This window comes from Oxyura jamaicensis, chromosome 7, assembly GCF_011077185.1.
Source record: "Oxyura jamaicensis isolate SHBP4307 breed ruddy duck chromosome 7, BPBGC_Ojam_1.0, whole genome shotgun sequence".
Taxonomy (NCBI): Eukaryota; Metazoa; Chordata; class Aves; order Anseriformes; family Anatidae; genus Oxyura; species Oxyura jamaicensis.
The window spans coordinates 25,589,582-25,614,738 of NC_048899.1; the positions used below are offsets into that span (position 1 = coordinate 25,589,582).

At 44.7% G+C, this 25,157-nt stretch overlaps 1 protein-coding gene and 1 long non-coding RNA gene across 25 annotated transcripts in view; both read left to right on the forward strand.

Moving 5' to 3' along the window:
• CLASP1 (cytoplasmic linker associated protein 1) overlaps positions 1-25,157 on the forward strand; it is a 160,981-nt gene that overhangs the window by 32,283 nt on the left and 103,541 nt on the right. For 23 of the 24 annotated variants that reach the window (XM_035331631.1, XM_035331628.1, XM_035331630.1 and 20 more), the window contains 6 exons: positions 69-147; positions 332-435; positions 988-1,079; positions 1,166-1,241; positions 3,744-3,841; positions 5,598-5,665. In XM_035331631.1, coding sequence (XP_035187522.1) covers positions 69-147; positions 332-435; positions 988-1,079; positions 1,166-1,241; positions 3,744-3,841; positions 5,598-5,665 — 517 coding nt within the window. Of the gene's footprint in view, positions 1-68; positions 148-331; positions 436-987; positions 1,080-1,165; positions 1,242-3,743; positions 3,842-5,597; positions 5,666-11,996; positions 12,133-25,157 lie in introns of those variants that run through there. The other variant, XM_035331651.1, reaches the window with a different exon arrangement.
• On the forward strand, positions 21,116-24,364 carry LOC118169886. Its single transcript, XR_004752337.1, has 2 exons — positions 21,116-21,693; positions 21,830-24,364. It is a non-coding gene; the product is annotated as an uncharacterized LOC118169886 (long non-coding RNA).

The following is a 25,157-nucleotide window of genomic DNA, read 5'->3' on the forward strand; positions in this document are numbered from 1 at the left end:
GCTCCCCGCCGCGCCAGGAGCCCCGCGGCTGCCCCCGTGCTGACAGGCTGCCTGTGCTCTGCTTGCAGGTGGTCCTCCTGGGCATCGACATCCTCTCTGCGCTGGTGTCGCGCCTGCAGGACCGCTTCAAGGCCCAGATCGGCACGGGTAAGGGCTGCGTGTGGGGGCACGTGGGTGCAGGGCTGCGGAAATGCAGCTTGGAAGGAGGCTGAGCTTTTGTAACGGGGAAAAATAAAATAATAAACTGGGGGAAATAATATACCGGGGAGCCAAGGGGTGTTGAGGCAGTTTCCTTCTGAGAGTTTGGGGTGTCGCTGTTCTCTTCCTGCAGTGCTGCCAAGTTTGCTCGACAGGCTGGGAGACTCCAAAGACTCAGTGAGGGAGCAGGATCAGACCTTGCTACTGAAAATCATGGATCAAGCTGCTAACCCTCAGGTACACCTGATGAGCCTTCGAGGCGTGCAAGTGAGCGACTGGCTGATGAGCAAGGAGCTGCTCGAGACCTTGTGGCTTCTGTGCTCTGGTGCTCTGCGGGGTTGTTAATTATTTCTGGCATTTTCTTCTATCAGAAGGCTTCTTCCTGTGTGCCCCCATCTGAAACTCATCTCCTTCAGCTTCTGTTCTGAGTTCTCATTTGAGAATGCTGTCGCGTGCCTGGTGGTCGGCATGTGCAGGGGAGGGTGTGAGCGTTAGCTGCCTTTCCCCAGCAAGGGCTAAGTGGATGTCACAGTAATTGCTCTGGGTGCTGGAAGACACTGACTTTGTGTAAGTAAAAGTATTCTAGCTAGCGGTGAGTTAGGGTGAATTCAGCAAAGAATAAAGAATTGGTCGCACCTAAAAATGGTTTCCCACCTGTCCCGTTCTGCCTGGATTGATGTAAAGCTTATGTATAAGCTTCAGAGATGATGTCATGCGTGTCTGCTGGGAGAAATAGTCTCTCTTTCTCTGTTTCCTTTTTCCCGTCTCACCTTCTTCTGTCTTCCACAGTACGTGTGGGATAGGATGCTAGGAGGATTCAAACACAAGAATTTCCGGACGAGAGAAGGGATCTGCCTCTGCCTTATCGCAACACTCAATGCGTAAGTTGAACCTCCCGCAGACCAAAGCTGTGCACAGAAGCTTGTCCTGGCATTCACATTCGTGCCCTTTTGTTCTTTATTGCCAGATCTGGAGCTCAGAGCTTAACGCTGAGTAAGATAGTGCCACACATCTGTAACTTACTTGGAGATCCCAACAGCCAGGTAGGTGTTTGGTGCGAGTTGCTTCTTAAAGGTGTGCTGATTGTCCTGGCAGTAAGGAGGCTCTGGGTTCTGGCTGACTAGTTAGCTGACTGTGCTGCTCTCGGTGAGTGCTGGCTAGGAATTCCTTAGGTTAGTTTTGAATGGGTGAGATTTGAAATATGTCCACAACAACATCTAAATCGCATCAGCACTTCAACAGAACAGCATCAGTCTGCAGGTGATGTGAACAGAACAAAAAATCTGAATGCAGGGGAGGCTGGGGGATCCCTCTGGGCTCAGTGCAGCATCTGAGCACTTCAGATAAGAACCCCTCTAGGCACGGAGGGCAAAATGGGACCAGTCTGACAGCCTAGCCATGTGCGCTGCCACTAGTTCTGTGAGGAGATTGTGACTAAGGGCTAGAAGCGAGCTAAGCTGGATGGGAGCCTTAAATCCACAGTACAAGTCAAAAATACGTTCTGGGGAAAAAAAAGCCTGTTACTTCCATGTGCTTTCTGTTCCCTTTTCCATATCTTGTTTCCCAGCTCTGTTGTTTTATACACCTTACTAAATAAGGCCAGCCCCCAGGACTGTTGCAAAGACACCTCTCTTGCTGAGGAGAGCTTGTAGCATAACCTGAAATTAGATGCAAACAAGCGAGGTTAGTGAGAAGAGAGGGGGTGAGGAGGCAAGGTTCCCCACAATGCCATGTAGCACAGGCACCTGCAGGCTTTGAATATCCCCATTCTCCGCCCAGCGTGGGTGGCACTTGTGAGCTGGGTCTGGAGCGGGTATTTAGCTGGGAGGAAGCCTGGGGTGGGCACCTGGGGAAAGCGTTTACGTTGGCCATACTTCCATGGCTGCCAGGGCCTCCCTTTACTAAATCATCTCATGCCTGAGCTGGTCAGATACAAGTCTCCCCCCTGTGGGGGTGCCTTCTGAGCCGTGGGACATCTGAGCCTGCGGACGCTCAGTCAATGCTGCCCTCTCTCGGTGAGATGTGGCGCAGAGTTTTTCCCTTCTGTTGGGGAGGGGAGAGGCTTCTTACTGCCCTTTGCAGAAGGAGTGTTTTTATTTTTGGTTTTATTTTTAGCTAATTGAGAGCTTATGTAACATGGTGAGCATCAGTTAGTTATCACTTAAATACTGTTATGCTTCCTGAAAAATAAAATTGAGCCCTAAAGTTTTGCTACTGCTGTGGCAGCTTAAAGCCAGCGTGGTGGTAGGGGCAGGCTGCCTCCCCCCCTGTGGGGTTCACCCCGTCCCCAAACAGACCTCTGCATAGCTTGGGGCAGGCCTGCAACCCTGTGGGGCTGCCCTGGGAGGGCACAGCGGGCACGGCAGGTCCCTGAGCCGCAGGCGTGTGCCCTGCCTGGTGGGGCTGGTGGGCAGGGAGAAGAGAGGCCGAGCCGCCGGGTAAGGGCTGAGGTGAACGAAGAAAACTGCTGGATGGGAATGAGGCAGAGCAGGGCAGCAGGGTGAGAGGAGTGTGAGTCGAGTGCTAGCCACGTTTTGTGGGGAGCAGGGTGTGGGATCTGCCCTGGATTGCTTTGGGAACCCCCTTTGTTGTGTAGGGGCGTGTGGAGAGGAGGGTTAACGTTCGAAGCAAGCAGAAGGGCACGGCTCTCGCAGTATTTGAGCAGGCAGCACCTTCTCTGCTCACCGTGTCTGGTGGAGGAAGGGGGTTTTAGTAGGCACAGGTGACGCTTTATTCAGGTTTCCAGCCCTTCTGGTGAGAGGCAGAGGGAAAGATATGCCCAGCAGTCAGTTTTGCAAATGAGTGTGGAAAACATGCAAAACTATTCAGCAGAGAATCTAGGCCGTGTTCCTTCCTGGTGCTGGTGAGATACCTCGGACAGCAGGTAAAGCACAGGGTGCGCAACTATCGGTGGCTTCATGCTGCTGCTTTGCTGTGGTGTTACGGTGAATTTCCTTTATCATCAGGTAAAGATTGGCCAGAGAGTTTGAAGTTTTTACTACTTAGACCCTTGTGGTATTTTTGCTTCCTCTGCTGGTGTTGCCTCGTGCCTGGGCTTTTGCTGTTGAGTGGAAGCGTGCGACTCAGGGCTGGAGGTGTCAGCACTGCCACAAAGCCTGGAGCAGGACTTACAGGGGTTGTCGCACCCTTATTTTTCTGCCACAGGTGTTTCTGAATGAATGCTGTTTCCTTGTGCTGGGCAATATCCAGCCCAGAACAAGCTTTGTGCAGGAGCAGTGGGTCTGGGGGTTCTGACTGGGAAACTGCTCCGTTTGCAGCTCCCTCAGCTTTTCACACGGTGACTCAGGTGGCTGATGATCCCTCCCTCCATATTTTATCATCCGCACGGAAAGTTAGGTAAAATTAGACCTCCTGATACTGCTAATGGAATACATGATACCGCTAGGAGCGGAGGCTTTTGTGATCATGTGTATGGGGCAGCTGTTGTTGCTGGGAAATATGCAAATCTCTTTCTCCAAAGTAGGGCAGGGATTTACTTATTTAAATTATAAAGATGACTGATTTCTCTCATATCCGATGTTCAGGTTCGAGATGCAGCAATAAACAGCCTTGTGGAGATCTACAGACATGTCGGTGAACGCGTAAGGGCTGATCTCAGTAAAAAAGGATTACCCCAGTCTCGGTAAGTTGAGAAGATCCTCATGTTTTAACTATTTTTGTGTTTGTTTGTTTGTTTTTTTTCTTTCCTTTCCTTTTTTACAAGGCTTCAGGTGCTGCATGATCGAACCATTCCATGGGATCAGAGATTTTCTTTCACTCCCCGTGCACCTTCCTAGGCTTTTTGTTTAATGTGGATCCTGTACCTTTGAGTATTTCAAAGTTACGGCCACAACATCTTTTGAAAGCTAATTAGTTATCTGAGTTAAGATGCAACACGGTGTTTTTCCTGTGTGCCTAGAGAGCGCATTTAGAGTAGCCTGGGTGTATGCATCTTAAAAGGTTGTCATCTGGAGAACCCCGTAGTCAGTATCATCAGTTACAAGGTTTTATTAAAACAAATGAACCAAATGTAAACAGTCTGCTTCTGCCACTAAATTACACTAAACGTTTTAGTCAGTGCTAGTTGGGTTCTTGGGGACAGATGCTTAGTGTAGGGCTTGCGATCTTTGACAATGTGAAATCCAGGAACTTGCTGTTTTTTTTTTTTTTAAAATCCGTGCTCATCTGAGACCTGATGTGTGAGGTGGTTACATCAGAGCCTTTATTCACCTTGCAGTTTGTTGGGGTGGTTTCTGAGTTTGGGAGGGGGTCAGGCTTAAGGGATTTGGCTATAAAATCATCTCAGCACTTTACGACAGGTGTGTACCATATACAAGCTCTAAGAGTTTGTAAGGTGATACTCCTGCGTCAAGGAGTACGTTGAGGTTACAGCAGCGTTGTGCCTTACCCTGCTGTACGCTACGTGGCCTGCAGGCTTCTGCACAGTCTCAGTGCTTTAACAGCAAGTGAGGGCAGCTGGAGCCAAGCTTTATCCCCTCCCCACAGTGCCAGCGTTACAGAAGGTCTGTTGCATTTGTGAGCCTGGCAGGAGTTAGAGAGGTCTGAGGGGCATGGTGAGTAGAAATGAAGCAGAGCTGAAGGGGATCTTGTAGCTGGTGAAGGGTTTCCATTATTATGTTGCGTTTTAGCATTACACTTGAGCAAAGTGTCACATAGGCATGGCCAGCCTGAGCACCTCCACTTCCCCAGCTGTATCCCGGGCTATGTGTGCAGCTGCCCGTGTGGTGATTTGTTTCTATACTTCTAGTCTTGCTGCAGTTTCCAGTGTGCAGGACCGAACATGGTTAGATCAGAGGATGGAGGAGATGGCAGTGTGTCAATGCACAAAAAGGGACCAGGGAAAGAAGTGGTTCCAGAGGTGGGGTGTGATACTGTTGCCCCTTGTTTTCTAGTGAAAGCATCTGCTGCAGAGTGGCCTAAAGGGGCATGCCCTCTAGGAGGGAATAATGACTGGGGGTAAAGATCTGCTCTACTGGGCCCTTGACATGATAAGGAAAGAAATGTCAACGGCAAACAAGAATATTGGGCCAAGTTCGATTTTTTTTTCCTGTTGTATTTCTGCAAATGGTTAAAAACAGGCAAAGCAGTAATGAACCAGAAATGCATTTACAAGGAGACCTGCCACATCGTCAGTAACGTAGTATTTCCAATCCTATTTCTTTTGTCTACATAGTATCACTGTTTTTTCTTTATCAGCCATTGGACATTGTGATTTTTTTAATAATTTTAAAACAACTGCCTTCCATATTGACATTTCTGACGGTGTTTCCAATGATGGGAGTGAAACAAAATCTGTCCTGTAATATTTTAAATAAGAAGGTTCCTAAAAGTTAAATTCAACTACTGATTGTAGATTTATTTCTTTAACTTTCAAACAGGTTGAATGTAATTTTTACAAAATTCGACGAGGTCCAAAAATCTGGAAACATGATCCAGAGTTCAGGGGGTGAGTAGAAGTGCCTGCATTCTTTTTGGTGCCTTTAGTAATTTTCAATTGGTGAGGCAATGGGTGGAAAAACAGTATTCTGCTAGGAAAAACAAATATGGGGGATCATTCAGGATTATACACATGGCTTGATTTGATGTTTAGTTAGTCTGCTCTCTGTTCCTGGTAGTGTTAAGGTGAATTTCAAGAACAGAACGTATTGCTGACTGTTTTCCTCTTGATGTCCATTAGGAAAATACCACTTCTGTTTTCAAGTCCATGGGCATCTTTCTTTAAATAGATAATAAAATAAACAGTAAATTAAGAGAAAAAGCCTTTTCAGTTTTAATGCCCTGCAAAGCACAAGGTGTACATATTAACATAGTGTCCAAAGCACAAGGTGTACATATCACCATCGTGTCCTATTTAATGTTCATATTGTTTAGGAATTGTATTTTGCAATTTCTAAGTTTGTATGCTTTGTATGAGTGTGACTGGTAATTAGAGTGAAAGCTCTCGTACGAGCTTTCTTTTTGCACTTGTCCAAGCGTAGGATTTTGCTTGCTTTAACAACAAATGTCTTATTACTGCTTTTCATATATAATTCATTTTTAGAAATATTTTTGAGATGCTTTCTGGTTCAAAGGAGGGAATTCATCTGTTTGCCAAGAGCTGAGTAGAACAGAGATGGAAAAAATGCGGATTCAGTGCTGCAGGTTCATTTTATTCATCAGGAGTAAAATGGACTTATTTGAAAATTAAGTGTATTTTGGGTTATTCCAAAATGTCGTATGATATTCCCTTCTACATCTGGAAATGATGAAAACCTATAACGGGTTCCTCTGTGTTGGAATGGATTAGAACTCCTGCATGCTTTTGCATAATTTAGGAAAATATGGTCTTGTCCTGGTTTCAGTTAGGACAGTTATTTTTTCCTCCTAGTAGCTGGTAGGGTGCTATGTTTTGGATTGGGATGAGAAGAGTGCTGATAACATGCTGATGTTTTAATTGCTGCAGAGCACTGCTTATACTAAGCCAAGGACTTTTCAGCTTCTCACTCTGTCCTGCCAGCGGGCAGGCTGGGGGTGCAGCAAGAGCTGGGAGGGGACAGACCCAGGACAGCTGACCCAAACTGGCCAAAGGGGTATTCCATACCATCTGACGGCATGCTGAACAATATATAGGGGTGGCTAGCCAGGCTGGGGGGGCCGGCTGCTCGGGGTTGGGCTGGGCATCGGTCAGCGGGTGGTGAGCAATTGCATTGTGCATCACTTGTTTGTACATATTATTATTATTATCATTATTATTTTCTATCTTAATAAACTGCCTTTATCTCAACCCACAGGCTTCACTTTCCCGTTTCTCTCCCCCATCCCAGAGAGGGAGGGGGGAGGGTGAGCGAACGGCTGTGTGGTGTTTAGCTGCCAGCCGGGTTAAACCACAACAGCTCTGTACATGTAGATGATGCTTACAGTGGCCTCATCTGCTTATGAGTGCAGCTGAGGTGCAAATCTCCTTGTACCTTTTTTTTTAAAGGAGAAAGTAAATATTTAATCCCTTAGCAAACACCTTAAGGTTTACAACCTCTAGATGTTTATTCTGAAATCCTAGCTCAAACTGAAACAAGCATAGTCTTGATCCAACTTCCCTGCTTTCCACAGGCTAGGCTATGGTAGAACTTCTGTTTTGGGGCAGTGGAATGGACTGGATTTTCAAAACAGGAGAAGTTAACTTGGTGTATCATACTATGTAGCTTGCTGTTCTCTGTGCCTGGTGAGATGTGTTGCTACTTTGTCATTTTAAACAAATGAAGTGCTGGGATGATGTCTGTGGGTGGCATTTCTGCTGGGTTTTTCCTCTATGAGGAGGGGAAAAGTTTTGGGTGGTTATTGTGCCGCTAGCTAAATTTAAGCTAAATTTACTCAGGGTTTTTCAAAGCCAAAGGAAAGTGATTTTTGTAGAAAATCAAGTATGTCACAACTGATTACAAGAGTATTAATATGAAAGAGGTGAGATAACATGTAAGAATTGAACTTCAGTGAAGATCGAAAAGCTAGAGTAAATTTGGATTTGCAATGCAAGTTTTAGCTCTGCAATTATTTTAGGATATGCAGGATCCCGAACAGTACCAGAGCCATCAGCTGCTAATGGCTGGCTTTTGAGAGGTGGTTCTGGTCTCCAGGCTGAAGGTCCCAGCATATGTTATGACGTGATTCATAGCTGCTGGCAATCTTGAAAACATCAAAAGAAGCAAGATGGGACAATAGTGATGACCTTTTGTAGGCAGATGATTCTTAGTGTGCTATCTGCTTCCAAGAAAGCAGACCATATGCTTTAAAACTCAGTCAAGGAAGGATTCCTTAAGAACATGACCTTTTTTTTTTTCAAAAAAAAAGCAAAGAAAGTACAGCATCTATCCGTATTAGATTTATTACTTTTAGGCTTTGCTGAAAATGATTTTTTTTTCATACACCTTCCTCTGCCACTGTTCTGATGAATGTGATGTTTAAATCCCTTGCATATACACTGCTGAGGACCTTACACACCCTGTCTCGTGCCCCTGACTCCACCAGCAGTCTTTTTGTGCTTCCCAACACGAATACTTCAGTTTTCCTCACTCTGCTTTACCCAATCTGATGTCTCACTGTCCTTGTGCAGTGGCTGGATGTAGTCCTCGGTGTGTTAGCATTTCTTCTCTGTTGAAACTCCTGAGCGGGCACTGAGACCAACAAGTAGCTTGGGGGAAGAGGAGTTGGGGAGCGTGGAGGAGCGCTATGGGCTCAGAGTGAGCAAAGTGCAGGAAGGATAGGCTCTCCAGCTGGTCTACCAGGATACTCTTCATCTTTTGCCAAGGATGAAAAAAATTGGTAGTTTCTCTTTTTGAGGTTGTGTAAGCCAATGATGAGGCTCATCTTCACCCACGGTCACAAGTTTATTATGACCTAAAGGCAAGTCCTGTAGGGTTTCCTGTGTCCCTGATGCCTCCAGCAGCTTTTGAACAAAGGTGGCATTTTCAGCATCTGTCACCAGGAAGAATGATAAATATTGCACGACCAAAAGATTAGCCTTGCTCAGGAAACAGCTGTCTCAGCCTTGTTAGTCCTTTGCTTCTGGCAGAGTACGGTATCGATTATGAGGATGCCTGCCTGTTAGTGTTGGTAGCACTCCTTTTGGTTTGTAACTCCCAGGCCTTGCCTACTGCAGCAGCAAACGTGTGAGCATGCTGCCAGCCTTTCGTAAGTGATATTACATGGCCTGGATTGGATCACTTCACGCAACGTGGTAGATTTCTACCAGGTCTTAAAAACTCAGGTTAGTGCCTCTCTGCACCTACCTTGTTCTATTCCCAACTCTGCACAGGTTGCGTTCGTGTCCCAGAGGTTTTGGGAAGCAGACAGGCAAATGTTTCTGCAGCCTGCAGGTCTGTAAGCACTCGTCAGCATTGCAGAAGATGCAGCAGCACCTGCTCACGCTGGATTTTCTGCCCTGGATGCTCCCTGTGTTGGGTGGGATGGGTGCTAGTGCTGCTGGCAGAGAGCAGAGGCCGCAGGACAGACCTGGCTGAAAATGAACACGTTGCCTCTTGAACTCACCCCCTTGGGTAAGGGCTTTGTGTTGTGCAGGGGTAAGGCATGCCTCTGAAATGGCAAGATTCAAGCGGTATCATGACTTCCAGAAACACTAGCAAAGATCATGTCTAACTTTACGTGGTCTTACGGATGAGTATGTGGAAGCTGTACTTCTCAGCTGGGTATCACGGAGCAGGCTCAGTAAAAGCAAGGTTTGTTACTGAGCCCTGGCCCAGGACAGCTGGAGTGTGCTAATTACAACAGGGTTTGAAAATGGTTGGCAGAGCTGACTTCTCGCAGAACACGGTGTTACTGGGCAGGTGGGAAGGCGAGAATTGTTTCTGAAATGGTGAGGTGTGCCAAAATACCTGGTCAAAGAAGAATTGGGGTTAAGACTGATCCTTTAGATTGCAGGTTACTGCTTGGGATGAGTTCTCTGGACTGCTCCCTCTGGTGAGTGGGATCAACGCTAGTGTTGCTGCTCACTGAAGATTCAAATAAAAACAACTGCAACAGCACTGGTTGTATGTATATCAGGAGTAATTTGGAGATCAGTGAGGTTTCTGTAAGTTGCTAAAGATTTCTTTTAACTAACTCTTCCTATGACACACACACACAGGTGAACAACATTTTATTCAGCTCACTAGTTAAAGTCCTTTAAAGAACAGGATATATTCCGATCCCACGTGTAAAACAAATGAATCAGCTCTAATCAGACTGTGAGCTTTGTAAAGAATCAAAACTATGAATTATTTCCTTGTATGTACTTTCCTGTACTGTGGTCCTTTAGTGTTGCTTTGGATTTATCTTGATGGCTATTTTTTGGGGCTGGGTTTTGTTTTCACTGTTTGATAATAGAAGAATCAAGTGAGCAGTGGGGTGGGGGAGGTTTGCATTGTGCGAGGTGTTTTGTGAAGAGGGAGGGAGGTTTTGGTATGCTGAAGTATGCTGCTTGTTGCTAGGCTACCGGAAGACCTTATGTCTGGAATATGAAGTTAAAATCCACATTGGGTTTCTCGATGATTCGCGGTGCAGCTCTGTTTTGTTATCGGGCCTATAATTAGTCAGCCTCTTGAAGCAAAAATTATAGTTTTTCCCCCTTCAGGCTTTCAGCAAGCTAATTATTTTTTGTATAACTGCTTTTGCTAATTATGCAGATGCCTTATTCCCCTGGGACAAATACGTTTTCAGCATGAAAGAGCCAATAATTGCCAGCTAGTCAGCTGCTGTCTTCGCGTGGCATTGCGTGATGATCTTTAATTGGATGTGATACGGAGAGAGGCTATTGGGCATAAACAGGCTTTCATTTACTCCAAGAAATTCATGCTGCACAGGCTTTCTTGGCCTCGTGTCTGGAAGGACCTGAGCATAAAGCATGCAGTTTTTTTCCATGGGTTTGAATTGTCTTGAATCTACCAGGAGCCTGGAAGACTTTATATTGAAGATTAGGAACGTGATAAGTGATCTGCTGAGAGATACAGATGGATAGGAAATGATCCAAACCAAAGCTATTAGTAACCAAACTGTTTTGGTGCATTTCTCATGCTCTTGATCATTATGGTATCGTAATACAATGTGCTAATGTGAAACATCTGTACGTATGTATTTATTTTACGTATGTGATGTGACTTCTATGAGACCCTTCTGCACAGGCGTGTGCAGGGATACTGCGGCGGTGTGCCAGTAACGTAGGGCCTGTTAGTACGAAGGGGACCAAACGTCCTTTTCTACATGGAATTTTGCATTTGCTCAGGAGAGCAAGACTTCAGAACAGTGGGGGTTGTAGCGGTCTTGGGCTGCAAGGAAACGAAACAGGAGATGTAACGCCAGCAGTCTGGAGCTGAGATCTATCCCCCACGCATGCTTACACGGAGTAAGGTGAGAGGAGGATGCAGTTTTAGTAGTTGCCTGGTTTTGTTCTAGGAGTAATCAGATTAAAACAATGCTTAAATAGCAGAAGTGATGATTCCAGTTGCTGAAAGCCTGAGAAGACGGAACAGTGTTATTCCTGAACAGAACTACTTCTGTATTTGAGGTATTGTTTAATCTAAGCAATGTTACTTGTTGGGTTGATTCTCTTTTGGTTTAAGAGGAAACTGACAGCTCAGAGGCAATTAGCCGAAATTTACCTATTCTAGATTCCCATGTTATGCTAGGAAGAAAGCTATAGTCACTGGATGTCACTTTGCTATTTATCATAAGGAGAAAAATAACCCAGTGTTGCCATGTGCCTGTGGGTGGGATATTGTTTGTTTGTCAACACACAGCCGAGCACCAGATTTAGACTGGAAGGAGGGGTGAGTTTTTGTGATATCACAGAGATGTTTTGAACTGCCAAACACCACGCTGTGCTTTTCTGCATTCATGCCTCATTGAGCAATTTTCCATTACGGCTTGTTCTCTATTTTGTTTTCAAGTTGAAATAGAAAATGAAATAGGAAATTAATTTAATTTACTCAGCATTACCTTGCTATAAAAAAGCAAGGAAAGACCCCTTTACCCCCACAGGGGCTGAGAAAGTAATAATGTCTATGATTCAAAAATCAGTCCTACCATCTGACTGCACATCCTTGTGGAAGATATAAATGGGCAAGACCAGCTCTGTTTCCTTTCTATTACACACATTTGTAAATATGCACATTGCTGCACTCTGGATTTAAAATCCTTAAATTTAAAGGGGAGTGATGTGAGCCAACAGGCAGGGGAGGACAAATGGTGCTCAGCTGAATGCTGAACAGGCTTTTATTTTGGAGGAGAGGTGGCAATCATCTGCTAGGTCACACAGAGAAGTCATTTAGGAGGGTGGAGAGTTTGCTGGTGGTTAAGTTACTGAGAGACATGTACCGTAGGGCTGCTTTCCGAGCACAGTGCTCTTCCTCAGCATCTCAGGAGCACTGCAGATAATGACTACAGGGAAAGGTAGGTGCTAATGGACATGCCACAGGGATGGGTGGGTTTATTTGTTACCATCTGAATATTTGCCTGTTAAATTTCTTCTTAGTATTGTGAAAAGACTGAAGCAATCTTGCAGTAGAAGTGAAACTAACAGCCTGTAAGCGTCTGTGGCATGGTGACATCGAGTTCAGCTTAAGCTTCTATGAAATATGATCAATAATCTGTTTGACATGGGTAAAGGAAGAGTGTGTATATGTAAGGATGCACAACATGCCATGAGAGAAGTGAAGGGCAGGGTATTTTCAGACGTTCTCGCTGGTTTGTGGTGTTTGGTCGCTAAAGCTTTTATTTCTGAAGTGATTCTTTTTGAAGGATCAGTTGGGAAGCTTATTTAAATTGGATGTAACTCCTTTTGAGGTAGCATTGAATTGTAGTTCCAAGAATGTGCTGAATGGGAATACCACCAGCTTTTTTGTAGTTTTGTGTTTTAACTACATTTTTGTAACAGAAAAGTCGGGGGGGGGGGGGGGGGGGAACAAGGTGATTTGAAACTTCAAGGCAGAGCTCTGTATATATCCACCTGTGAAGAATTAATTTATGGGATGGAAATATGTTTTGGGTTTATTTTTGGTACATTGTAAGTCTGTGCCTTTCATCTAAGCTGTTAGAGGAATTGATTTCTGTTAGCCATCTTTGCAAAAGCTGTCTTTTTTTCTCCGTTTTCTCCATTCAATGTACGTGTTGTCCTGCTGAAATACCTATTATGCTGTGGATATAGCAGGTGAAATTGAGCAAGTTTGAGATGGTCAGTATCTGAGTTGCATGGATGTTGGGTTTGTGTTGTTTACCCTCTCAAGATGAGTTAATTGGAAGCTTTTCTTGCATTGGATTGAGAAGGTGGAAATCACCTGGGTAAACTGAATACCATGGGATTGGTATTGCGTGACCGTACTTGCTGTTTTTACACTCAGCTCTTTAGACTTCAGATCCTGTCGTAATATTGTGATCTGCCAACACTACTGCAAGGCAACCAGTACGCAGATTTTTCAGAGGAGGCAGGGGATGCATTTATGTGGTGTTAATTGTGAACAGTCGATTAATGCCTCCCACCTCTGGGAACCAAACCACAAAAACCTGTATTGGTCAGTTCTGAATCTCACCAGTGAACTCCATTGCCTGTCACTGGGCCACGTTACCGTCTATAGCTGAGATACCTCCTTCATTCTGTCTCCTCCTGTGCAGGTGACCAGAGGAGTTCAGAATATCTTTTTTTTTTTTCCCTAAAATTGGAATTGTGTGTTGAATTAATGTACATACCAGATATATTTTTTAAATAAACTAAGCATGTATTTGCTAATGAAGCGCAATGATTTCCTCATGCTGGAAACTTCTCAGCTTTGAAGGATTAGCTGCTGTAATGAAGGGCCTGGGGTCACAGTCCAGCTGGTTTTATCTGGGAAGGGAAGTGTCTGGTTGGGAAGTATCTGACCTCCGGGTTGCCATTGGTTGTTGGAGCTGTGATAATAGTTGATAATGTCAGAGGAATAGTAAGTATAGAAGCTGTTAGGGCTATTATTGTCGCCTGGATTGAATCCACAGTGCTTTTTGCGTTGACCTACCTCACGAACTGGGAATAAGCTACTGGCTCTTCCATTGAAATGTGTATTATTCTGTGGGTGCAATGTGTTTTTAGGTAAAGGTTGAGTGTGAGTAATCTCAGTGGAGCTCTTACCTTGAGGATGGCACCTGCTTCAGACCATTTTTGGTTTTTGCAAGGAAGCAGTGGACCAGAGTTATTTTGGTTGTATGTCTACCAGTGTCATCGCTTCCTTAACCCTTGGCGATTTTATATGAATACAGAAGCGCTCTTTTGGCAAAACTTTGGTGTAACCAAACAGAACCGCTGCACCGTTGCATTTCATGGTATTTCCAACAGACCTGCAGGAAGCATAGGCTAAAGGAGTGGCCAGCTAAATGATGAGATTCTGCTGTTTGGTGTGAAACTTGTGAACAAAAGATTAGCATGCACAATTCCATTAATACTAATGCAAATTAAAAGCATAAATAACCTGCACGTCTGGAGATGAACTTGTTTATTCAGGGCTTAGTCTCTTTCCCATTGGTATAAGTACCATGTGGATTTGACAGACCTCAGCAGTTGTCTTAAAGCACACACGAAACTTGGAACACATTGCAAGGACAAATCTACAGTCCGGTGTCTGTAACTAAACGTAGAACGAATTACAGATAACACCATACCCTTCCCATGGAAACTGCAGTAACATCTGGTAGAGCTGTGCAGATGATCACGTTGCTGCTTTCTCTACCGTGTGCTTTTTGTCTCCAGCTTCTTTCATATCTTTCTATGTCATGTTGGTTTAATCTTTAAAACAAAACCTCAAATCTGCAGCTATTGCCTTTAAAATCTCTGGACCAGTCTCCTTGGGTCTTTTACGCCACTTTGCCCAGCTAGCACTCCCTAGCACTTCTGCCAGAGAGATCTGGGCGTCAAGGCTGGATCAGTATCAGCTCCAGTGACATTTTCAGATAAAAAGGCTAACTCTAAATCTCATGTTTCTGATCTTAGTTTTTACATGTGTTAAACAGAAGCAAACATGTCAGTAGAATTGTTCATACACGTCTGTACACCTCAATCATTTTGAGTGTAGCAACGATGTAAGTCAGTCTTTCAGTTCTCAGAGAGTCAGCAGTATAAATTACTCAAGTACCATATATAAAGGTTGATGTGCTTGGGGCAAGCTGTTATGAATGAGAAGTATCCCATGGTCACGTGCTCTGGATTTGTGAAGCTTCTTGGGCTTGTGTTTATATATTTTATACACTTTGGCTTCACCACGTGCTGGGGAAGCACAGTAAAGTATTTCACTGAGCAAGAGCGGTGGTATCACATTTTCCTCTGCTAGGGCAATAATTACAGAACTGTTCTTGATGGAGGAAACTTTGTCTGAGGCTTACAAATAAATAGCTTGGAATCACAGAATACTCTGAGTTGGAAGAGGCCCACAAGGATCATCAAGTCCATCTCCTGGTTCTGTATAGGACCACTCAAAAATCAAACCATGTGTTTGAGAGCATTGTCCAAAAGCTTCTTGCACTTGGTGCTGTGACCACTTCCCCATGGGGCCTGTCCCAGTGTCTGACCACCCTCTGGGTGCAGAACCTTTCCCTAACACCCAGCCTGACCCTCCCCTGTCCCAGCTCCGTGCCGTTCCCTCGGGTCCTGTTGCTGTGTCATCTGCAAGCTCACTTAGCATACCTTAGGTCCTGCATCAAAGTCATTTATGAAAACACTGAAGAGAACTGGCCTTAAAATGGAGTCCTGTGGGAACCTCACTAGTGACTGGCTGCCAGACTGATGTAACCCCGTTTACTGTAACCCTTTGAGCCTGACCAGTCAGCCAAGTGTTCACCCATTGTATTACATTTTTGTCTATCTGTTTGCTGGACATTTTGTCCAGAATGATATTGTGAGAACAGTATCAAAATCTTTGCTGAAATGCAAAAAGGTTCCAACTACTGGCTTCTCTTGGTCAACAAGTCTCCACAAATGCAGCTGATCATGGAGGTTGTCCTACCTGTCTCCTTTTGTGCTGGTTCTGTGGCCAAGCCTGGGAACTGGGTGCTTGAAAGTAGTCTCCTGATACTTCTTGTAAGCTGTTTTTATATGGGATTACTGTCCCAGTTAGAGCTAAATTGCTGTCCTTGATCAGCAGTCTTAGCAATGACCAATGACTGCTTGGGGGAGATGAAATTTCTCACACCTCTTGTGTGACTTTGAATTCCTGTGCTGCTGCTCTCATTTATTTGATGAGATTTGTTTTCAGGCTAAGCATGACATAAGCTTAACAAGTAAACTGAGTTTGGCTGCTGTAATCATCAGCTTCTGATGAGGAAAGCATCCATCCCTAGGTAACTGGTGAACCTACAGGACAGGCTTTTAGCAGCAATAAGAGCATGAGACATGCAACCCTGCATGACGAAAAGCATCCCTGCCCTTGCAGAACAGGGTTTGTGTAGTGTACTCACAGTAGCTGCAGTTTCCATAACCATGAGATCTTAAGTGTGTTCCAGTGTCTAGACTAAAGAGCACATAATTGTTTTTAAAGAACCTAGGAGCTAATGCTTTTGCAGGCTTAATGGTAGTCTTAGGTTGTCTCATTTTCCATATTCAAGCAATTGATCTTATCCTGGACTAGACTGATTATACTATCAAGCTCATTTCTGAGAGAGACATACTGATACAGATGGTGTACCCAGTTTTAACATACAGCTGTAGAACAAGGAACTGCAGTTACAGCCCTGTAAGTCAGGCGCATGAAGAGGACCTTTCTTCTAAACACAGGAGCAGACAAGTGCTGATTTGTTACTCCAGTATGAAGTACAGTTAATGCGTTGTGCTTACTTGGCTCTGGTCTAGCATTATGTTGCCCTTCTCCTTCATTATGTTTGGCTGGAGTATTTTGTTTGCTGCTCAGATACAGTGATGTGAAATAGAGCAAAACCAAACTGTAAAAAGTGTCCTATTTTTTGTAGTATTAAGACAGCAAATGCTGTATAATGACTGGGTTTCTTTTGCTTGCTGAAGGAATTAATTCTGCCCTGCTTGCTCTGTCAAAGGAAGCCTTTTGTTGCATTGTGAGAAGCAGTTTGAATCTTTTATTTGTTTATTCCCCCGAAGCCCAAGACTACAGACAGCCCTGAATAATCCTTGCTTGGTTTACAGTGTACGTGTAGCCTGCAGGGAGCTTGCTGCAGCCAAAGCTTTGAGGAAAAAATGCTGATGACATTTTCATTGCAGTTGGCCTTCTGAGTGAAGCCAGGTGAATCTTAGTGCACACAATGCGCTGTAGAGTAAGAGATAAACATCTTCATTAACTGTACAGCATCACTTGAAGTGCTTTTCTTAAGAATGGCAAAATAGCAGCTGGATTTCCAGATCAGCTCCTTTTTCTTCAGAGCTCTAACAAATGCCGTTAGATGCTTGCCATGGAAGTTGCAGATATTAATGCTCATGTCCAATGAATAAGAAATGTTCCAGGATTTCTCTGGAATAGCAATTTGTTAGTGCTGGACACTTACGTGCAGACATGGGAAAGACAAATTCACACTTTTTCTTGACTCCAAATCTGCTCCCTTTGACATTAACAGATCTATCTAGTGATTTCAATGAACAGGGTGTTCTGTAAAGTGCTGGTTGACTGTATTGTAATAATAGCCTTGTGTGGAGGTTTTAGGCAAGATTGCTCTAAGTCTTCCAGGGGGAAGAGGAGTAGCGCTTTTATGTATGAAATGATGTCAACACCATTTCTCCTAATGTCTCCTTTCTGCAACTGGCCGTGGCTCTTGCAGTTGTTGCTGCCCCCTCTGTCCCCCCACATGGTGGGACCATTCCTCATGGGTGCGGTGTGGGTAGGGGAAAGGGGCATCCATCTTTCCCAGAAATTGTGCACGTCTTCTATATACATCTCTCCTGAGTAATGGCTCTCCAATCTAGTGGCGCTCTGGCTCATAATGAGACCTGACACTTCTAATTAGGTCTGCTTTATGAGGAAGGGGTCTAACTTTGTTCCTGATGATTTGATTTCTCCCACTGCACCCCCACCCTAATTATTACTTGTGAACATGAGAGAGCAGGGGCGGTCCTGGAGCCAGCGCTGGAGAGGCAGGGGCTGGGCATGCTTCTCTCCCTCTGTAGCTCTGCCAGTGCATTTCAGCTCTGATTTACACTCCCGCTGTTTGAGCTTTGTGCTGGGCAGGAGCTGAATCTGCAGAGATTTCTTATCACACGAGCTTTTATGATGCAGAGAGACAATCACGCTCCTTTTCATTTGAGACTTAAATAAGACCTGATCCTGAGCTTCCACAGGCAAAATGTTTATGCACCAGCTCCCTGAAACGTATTCTCTACCCCCCTACCCCCTTAAGCTTCATACTTGTCTCTAGTGCTTTCCTCAGATGTGCGGGTTTTGTGACGTGCTGGCCCTTGTCTCGCTATGCTAGGCGTTCTGCAAGAATCTGGGTCTGGGTTGGTTCTTGTTCATGCATATAGTGTGCTCCTTGCTTACTGCTCCCTTCCATCCTGCTCCCTGAATCCTATTTATTATTATGTGTTCAAAGCAGTTTTGTCCCTGTTTCTGTCCGAGCAATTTCTTGTTTCTGTGAGCGTCGTGTAAGCAGCCCTGTGCATGCTGTTGATGGAGCACGTGGAAGATCTGGTAGGATATTGGGGTACGGGGAAATTCTGTGACAAAGCTGTGCTAAATCCTGCAGGAGAGTTCAAGGTGGACATGGAGCCTTTATTTTATCCACTTGGTCCTCATTAAAAACAGGATTCAAAACTTAGGAACTTGTTTGAAACTGGTGGTGGGGGGAAGGTGGTTGACGGCCAAAGGGAACATAACCAGGCAAGGTGCTCCATCAGCTACCACGGGAAATTCCCCCGTGGGCCTCTGGTGTGCGTGGGAGAAAAACAGTTCAGTCCTTTCTGCTTGCTTCCGCCTGAAAGGCTGGACCACAGAGCTGTCTAAACCAGCGTGTTATATTCTCCAGAGAATGCTGTATACTGCCAGCTTGAGGTGAGAATTACCTGAGCAGTATTTGATGGTGCTCTGCACCCTTGGCCACTGCTGATCCCACCAGCCTTTTCAGAAAGCTCCCTTACAGCACAGAAGTGAGTTCTAGAAGATGGCACGCACTACAAGTAGTGATGAAAGGAAACCAGTGTCTCATTTCTTAATTTGTGGACCAGAATCTTCATTTTCTGTACCTATAATGCTTATGCCACTAACTCCAGAAAAGCCTGGACTGAAAACAAGGCCGTATCTAGCAAGAGATTTTCTCTTGGCTTTATGCAAGTTCCAGTTGCTTGTGTACTACAGGGACTGTGAGGGGACCAGCCTTATGCTTGCTTTTTCCATGATCTGATAGGGTTTTTTTGGTGTTGTGGATGGTGAAACACTGGAGCACATTGCCTAGAGAATCGCAGTCCTTGGAGATCTTGAAAGCTTGTCTGGATGGGGCCCTTAGCAACCTGGTACAGCCCTTTGAGCAGGAGGTTGGATCACTTGACCTCCAGAGGCCCCTTTCAACCTAAATTATTCTATGATTTTGATTTCAATTCAGTAGGAGACAGTAGTTATCTAAGATCCCCGAGTTAATCGGATGTTTTTAACCCGGCACTTTTATGGCCGCGTGCGTTAGTAAGCTAAAGACAAAGATTGCTGGTGTCACTTGATGCAGCGCGTTCGCCTCTTACTGAGCCCTGCAGTTTATCTGAAGTGATAACAGTGCTAAAGGCAGAAGAAGAAAATGTGACCTCTGCTAACAGCACAACTCGGTGTCAGCATAAAGCACCTGCAAGCCATGACAGAGGCACCTCTGAAAATGGCAGCGCATATCTCTTATTGCCGATTAGCCTCTGCTGATTTGATGTTACCTGAGAGCTGATGAGAATACTTCATGCTGGTTTTATTGATCTACCATCAGTGTGGCTGTCAAGTTGCGCATGGGAGTATTTCAGTAAAGCATTAAGATGCGGATTATGCTTTGATTTTAATATGAAAAACCTAAAGCTTGATATTTAAGCATTGGATATATTCTAATGACTTATCAGTGGATCTGCTTGCTACATATTAATGGCTGAATCTGCATTTTGTTCCATTTAATCTTCTTGCCATACTTCAAAATAACCTTTTTAAGTCTTCTGAACCTTTATTTTTAATTGTAAGCTGCTTCGGGTTGCTGAGCTGTTGGTTTCCCATGTAGGAAAACTACACACTTTTGGACTCATTCTTTGACCCTTTTCTGTCATGCTTATGAATGGAAGCTAAGTAAACCTGGTTTAAATATAATCTTCGTGCCCAAGGCAGGGGGGGAACCTCCCCAGGCAAAGCCACCCATGTTCCAGGCAGAAATTATCAGTGGCTCTTCGTGTGAATGGGAGGGGGCTTCCCGGGGCTGGCAGGGTTAGTAGGATCCTGGGTTTTAATGTTGAGAAACAAAAATAAAAGAAAAACTACCAGAAAACAGAAAGGAATTGAAGTTATTTGGGAAATGCTTCATGTTCTGTCTTCACGGGGTCTGCCTGTCAGTGAAAACTTCAATTTAGTCTGCCATGTAAATGGAGGGTGTGTGATAGTAGGCTCCCACGGATCTTTGCATGGGAAAGAAGGCATGGCAAGCAGGTGTAGAAAGGAGGCTAATTTCCTGGACTATTGATTTTTTTTTATTAATGCTGTTATGTGAAGGTGGAGTTGAAATTCATGCTTGCCGATTAAAACACCTGAACTTACTTGTTTTCAGACTGTGGAGCGAAGGGAATCTAAATATAGGTGTGCGTCACGTGCAGTGCTACACATGTGCTCGCTCCTCTGTTTGCTCATCCGTCTGTAAGGAAAGGCAAGCACAGATGGCTGCTAAAAAGAACCAGATGATTTGCCGGTATGGTGGTGTGCCTGCAGGAGTCAGACTGGGATGGGCTCAAAACCGCTTTGATGTCACTGCTTTTAGTTCTCCGTTTAAATTCCTCATTTATGTTCCTTTTTTTATTATTATTATTATTATTTTGTGGAGGGACTAATTTATGGGTTTTTCCATTCTAGCGGTGTGCCTGTTGACCTTTTGGTCATCCTTGTTAAACAGCCGTTCTTGTTTACGGAGCCTAAACGAGAACAGGACATGCACGGAGAAGTTCAAATGTGGGACTCGCCTCACTTTGTGAGAGACAATTACAGATTCCTCCCGCTGCAGTGTGAGAAGGGAAAGATCTTTGCATCCATTAACAGCCCCCTTCCTTTTAAAGTAAATGATGCCAAGAAGAGACCCTCCCCAAAGGGGCAGCATGAGCATGGTTTCATGTTTTTAGCTTGGCTGCATTAGCTTAGCCAGACAGGAGTTCCCCTAGGTGCTGGTGGTTATGCAGGCTGATGCTTCAGTGCTCTCTTCCCTGTCTGGGTTGTGGCTCCCCATCGTGGATTCTGATCTGGCAACATCTGGGGAACTGCAGGGCTGTGCCAAGCTTTGTCCTCCCATTGCCCCTTGCCCTGCTCCATTGATCTGTGTACACAAGCCCTAAGCCCTCCTACTAGCAATGGGTAGCGCTATGGGAACTGCGTGCTGTGCTTAAGGTGCTCCAAGTTCTTGAAGTGTTTCAGGTAGGCTGAAAGCTTCTGGGCTGGGTCCATCTCCTTGGAACGAGGATGCTGATCGCTGACTCACGCTGCCACAGCGATAGGAACCGCTGCCAGCCGTTGTATAACGGAGCTTCTCAGCTTCAGTCTGGGCAAAGTAATGGTTGCTGCTGCTTGGAAATAGTGCTGTGGAATTGAGGTGAGTCATTCAGGTGGCTCAAGTGACCCAAGTGATTTACTCATGAGCCACAGGTGAACCAGGTTCATCCTGCTCTCATGTCCTGGGGGAGGCCCCAGACCTCTTCTCTCTGAAGAGACTGGTAGCTGGTAAAGCAGTTGGCCACGGACGAGTCATTATCCACAGACCAAATCTCATACTTCTGGGGTACCTGCAAGCTCTCAGGGCTTTCATGCTCGTGCTTCCCAAAGGAGCAAAGTGATCCAGTGGGGCCCCCAAACTGTAACTGGCACTTTGGTTCTCCAGAGATGCCAAAGGTCTATTGGAGCGTAGAATTTGGTTTGGGGGATTGTAAGTGACATTCTCCCACAACATTTATTCCTTTTCCTTCTAGTTTTGGCCGCTTCTGGAAGCAATGTACTGTTAGCTGCAGGCTTGTCCCATGCTTGGTTTTGGTAACAGCTGCTGACAGAAGGCAGTGCCCTGTGAGCATCCCCCTGTTTGCAGTTAAGGCAGCAGCCGCCCATGGTGCATGCTAAAAGTTACTGAATTGGTTGGAGAAGGGTTTGTGGGGCTTTCTTCCGCAACCCAGCCTGCTGACATTTTCTGAGCTGCTACTAGTGATGTGCTTTTCTGTTTTCCTCCGGTCCATGTCTTTACAGACTGCAGTCAATTGTTTATGCAAATTTATTTTAATGTTAGTTGTTCATGCTGAGCCTTCAGATAGTCTAAGCAATGCCTGGAAACAGCTGCTAATAATAAAAACTTGCTAATTTGGTACTCAGCTCTGCCTCCACTTTCACACCTCCTCCGTGCTGTTACCAGTTCCATACCTGATAGTGTTTGAGTCATGGAGGTTGAGTGTTACTTGCTGTGCCAACCCATAGTAAGCCTGCCTGTCAGAGGGATTGTTAACACTTGGCTGCCTGCAGCGCGACACTGACATGGGCACTCCTTCCGCTCCGCTCCGTGCAAATGGAAAGCAAATGCAAAACAGTCTGGAATCCCCACTGCTGATCCGAAGCAGTATTAAAACTTACAATAATAAAAAAATGCCTATTGTGAAATGAATGATATACACGGACCGTTACTTTCCTCGTTAGATTTCTGCTGCCTAAAACATATCTCATTTTAAACAACTTACTCTCCCAACTTCATATGCTCCTTAGTGATACGTGTAAAAGGAGCAGTCATGTTCCAAAAGGTTTTTAATAAGAACTTTTAAATATTAATGCTAGAAAGAAGACCCAAGCCAGTTTAGTCTCAGTGCATCATCCCTGAAATGCTCGTTCCTCTGCCACAGGCTTGATGCTATATCTGAAATTAAATGTGTTTAAAATCAAATACTTTTAGTTCTCTGACATCTCTCATCCTCTTTTACTCTTTACTCTCTAGAATGTGAATTCTAGGTACGTCTGGAGGCCTTGCGGTGCATGTGATGCAGAGTGCTTTTAATAACACTGAATTTAGGCTTTTTTGTTGTACAGTGCACTGGTGTCTTACGGAGTGTTTTGTAGTTGGGTGAGAACCTGCAGGAGCTCGCTGGATGAGAAGGAAATAATCAGTTTACCTGCTTACAAAGCAGAAAGGATACTCTTCTGTACCTCTCCTGCTCCAAGTCATGCATTTTTCTCCTGGGTAAGAATGCGAAGTGAGGAGGAGGTGACAAAAAATCATCTAAAAATAGGGATTCAGTAGAAATGGGGCTGTAGGAAATGAAGCAAACCTGAGGAAGCAGCCTCCTGCTGTCTTTGTTTTCTGTAGGTGCTTGAAGGAGCTTTTCTTCCCTCAGGTCTCCCCTGTCCTCTCTGTGGCCTGATAGCTGCAGATGTTTAGCTCAGGGTGACGATCTTTATAGCGAACAGCTCCATCCTCGAACCCAGTATGGAGTTGCCAAGGTAGAAGCGCTTCAGAGTTCAGCCTGGCTTATTTATTTTGAATAAATTTATATTGAATAACTTTAAAGAACTCTGTATAAGATTAAAGCATCTAGTCATTTTTATTGACAGTTGTAATTAATTAGGATTTATGCTCAAATGCTTTGCTGCTTGGTTATGCAGTTGGTTGCTTATGTGCTCTGTTCCTCACTGTTAGGTTATTACAGTATTATGAATCCACTTTATCTTGATTTCTCAGTTCATCTACACCTGAGCCAATGCCAGGATGCCTCATAACCTTGCAAGTCCCAGGGAGTGGATGGACCTGAAGGTTTGTGCCCTGGCCAGATGGTCTTTGTGCATTAAATGACACATTGTAATGTATCTGGACAAAAAAGGAGGTTTAAATTGGTCATCCTTGATTCATCCTAGATAGGATAGTTATCCTGGGATTTGAACCTGTGTGTCTGGCAGCTCAGAAAATATTCACCAAGGCATTCTTGGTGGGATGATTGGATATTGGAATTATCACTTGGGTAAGATATGAGAGAGAATGTCACTTTTAACATCAAACTCTCTGAAGGGACGTTATAACAACAGAGGTTAGGAGATCATGGCTTCATTTACTAGGACGGATTTAATTGGATTACTGGACTGAAAGTGATGCTTGCATCTTCCTTGCTGAGCATAAGAGTCGATCTGACATAAGGAGACACATGCATCAGTTCTCAGGATGTCTCATAAAACACAGCTAATGAAATCTGACTTGATTTTTTTGCAGTCACTTCCATGTCTTCCCTTCTCCACCCCACATCCCAACTACCCTTTGTGTTTTAGAAACTTGATCTTTGTCTCTTCTTGGTACTTTCCAGTGCCTATTTTCATCTCCCAAAACTTTAACTCAGGCAATATGTATCAAGTATCGAATGCCATGCTGGTTACCTGGCTACGTGTACTGCTTGACCCCCTCCAGCAAGACCAAAAATAACTGCTGGGTTGGCAGCAAAAATCACTTAGTTGAGTGTCTTGTCTTTTTTCTGTTTTCACCCTTTTGGGGGGAAAAAAAAAAGCCTCACCCCACTCTGCATTAGCCAATTTTTAAGCTTTACAAGTATAACCTTTAGGGTAGACTGTGCATCCTAAAACTGAAAGGAAATTAGGAACTGTTTATCTTCCAGCATGTGTATATATGACGTATTTTACTACTTGAGGCCGTATTTCACAAAGCAGAAACACAGGGGTGTAATGGAGGCTGCAGCAGCCTGGATGACTTCTGCTCGCAGCATAAACAGCTCGCTGAAAAGGGCAAAGCTTGTTTCTGGGAGTTGGGTCTTACCGTGGACTGCACTTCACAGTTTGAAATTTAGGAATAAAATGGAGATGCCATAAGTGAAGGGAAGTAGCTCTCTACAGGACACATGCATCAGTGCAAGAGGGAAGGGGTTGCTGTCTGATGTGCCTGTTGGATTCAGCAGTGCAGCGATCTTTCAGGATCACGGATGTACAAAACGGCTGTGCAAGCCAGGCTTGCTGAAGGGAGAGGAGATAACTTAAGCTGTTTAGAAAGTGATTCCTTATTATATTAACGAAGTGATGTTTTCTTTTTATTTCTGAGTTGAGTCCTTTTAATTCTTGCATGGACTGGGCAGGAGGATTTTCTCTGCATTGGCACAGATTTGAGACCCCTCACAGTTTTTTAGAACTGTGATGTTTAGTTTCCCAAATGCGAATGGTGGTTATTGACATTGCCCCACCTAATGATTTCAGTGGCTTTTCTGAGTAAGCGAGGGTGGTAGGATGGAGTCCAGCAGTGCTCACCACCTTTTTTGAATCCCATTCTCCCAA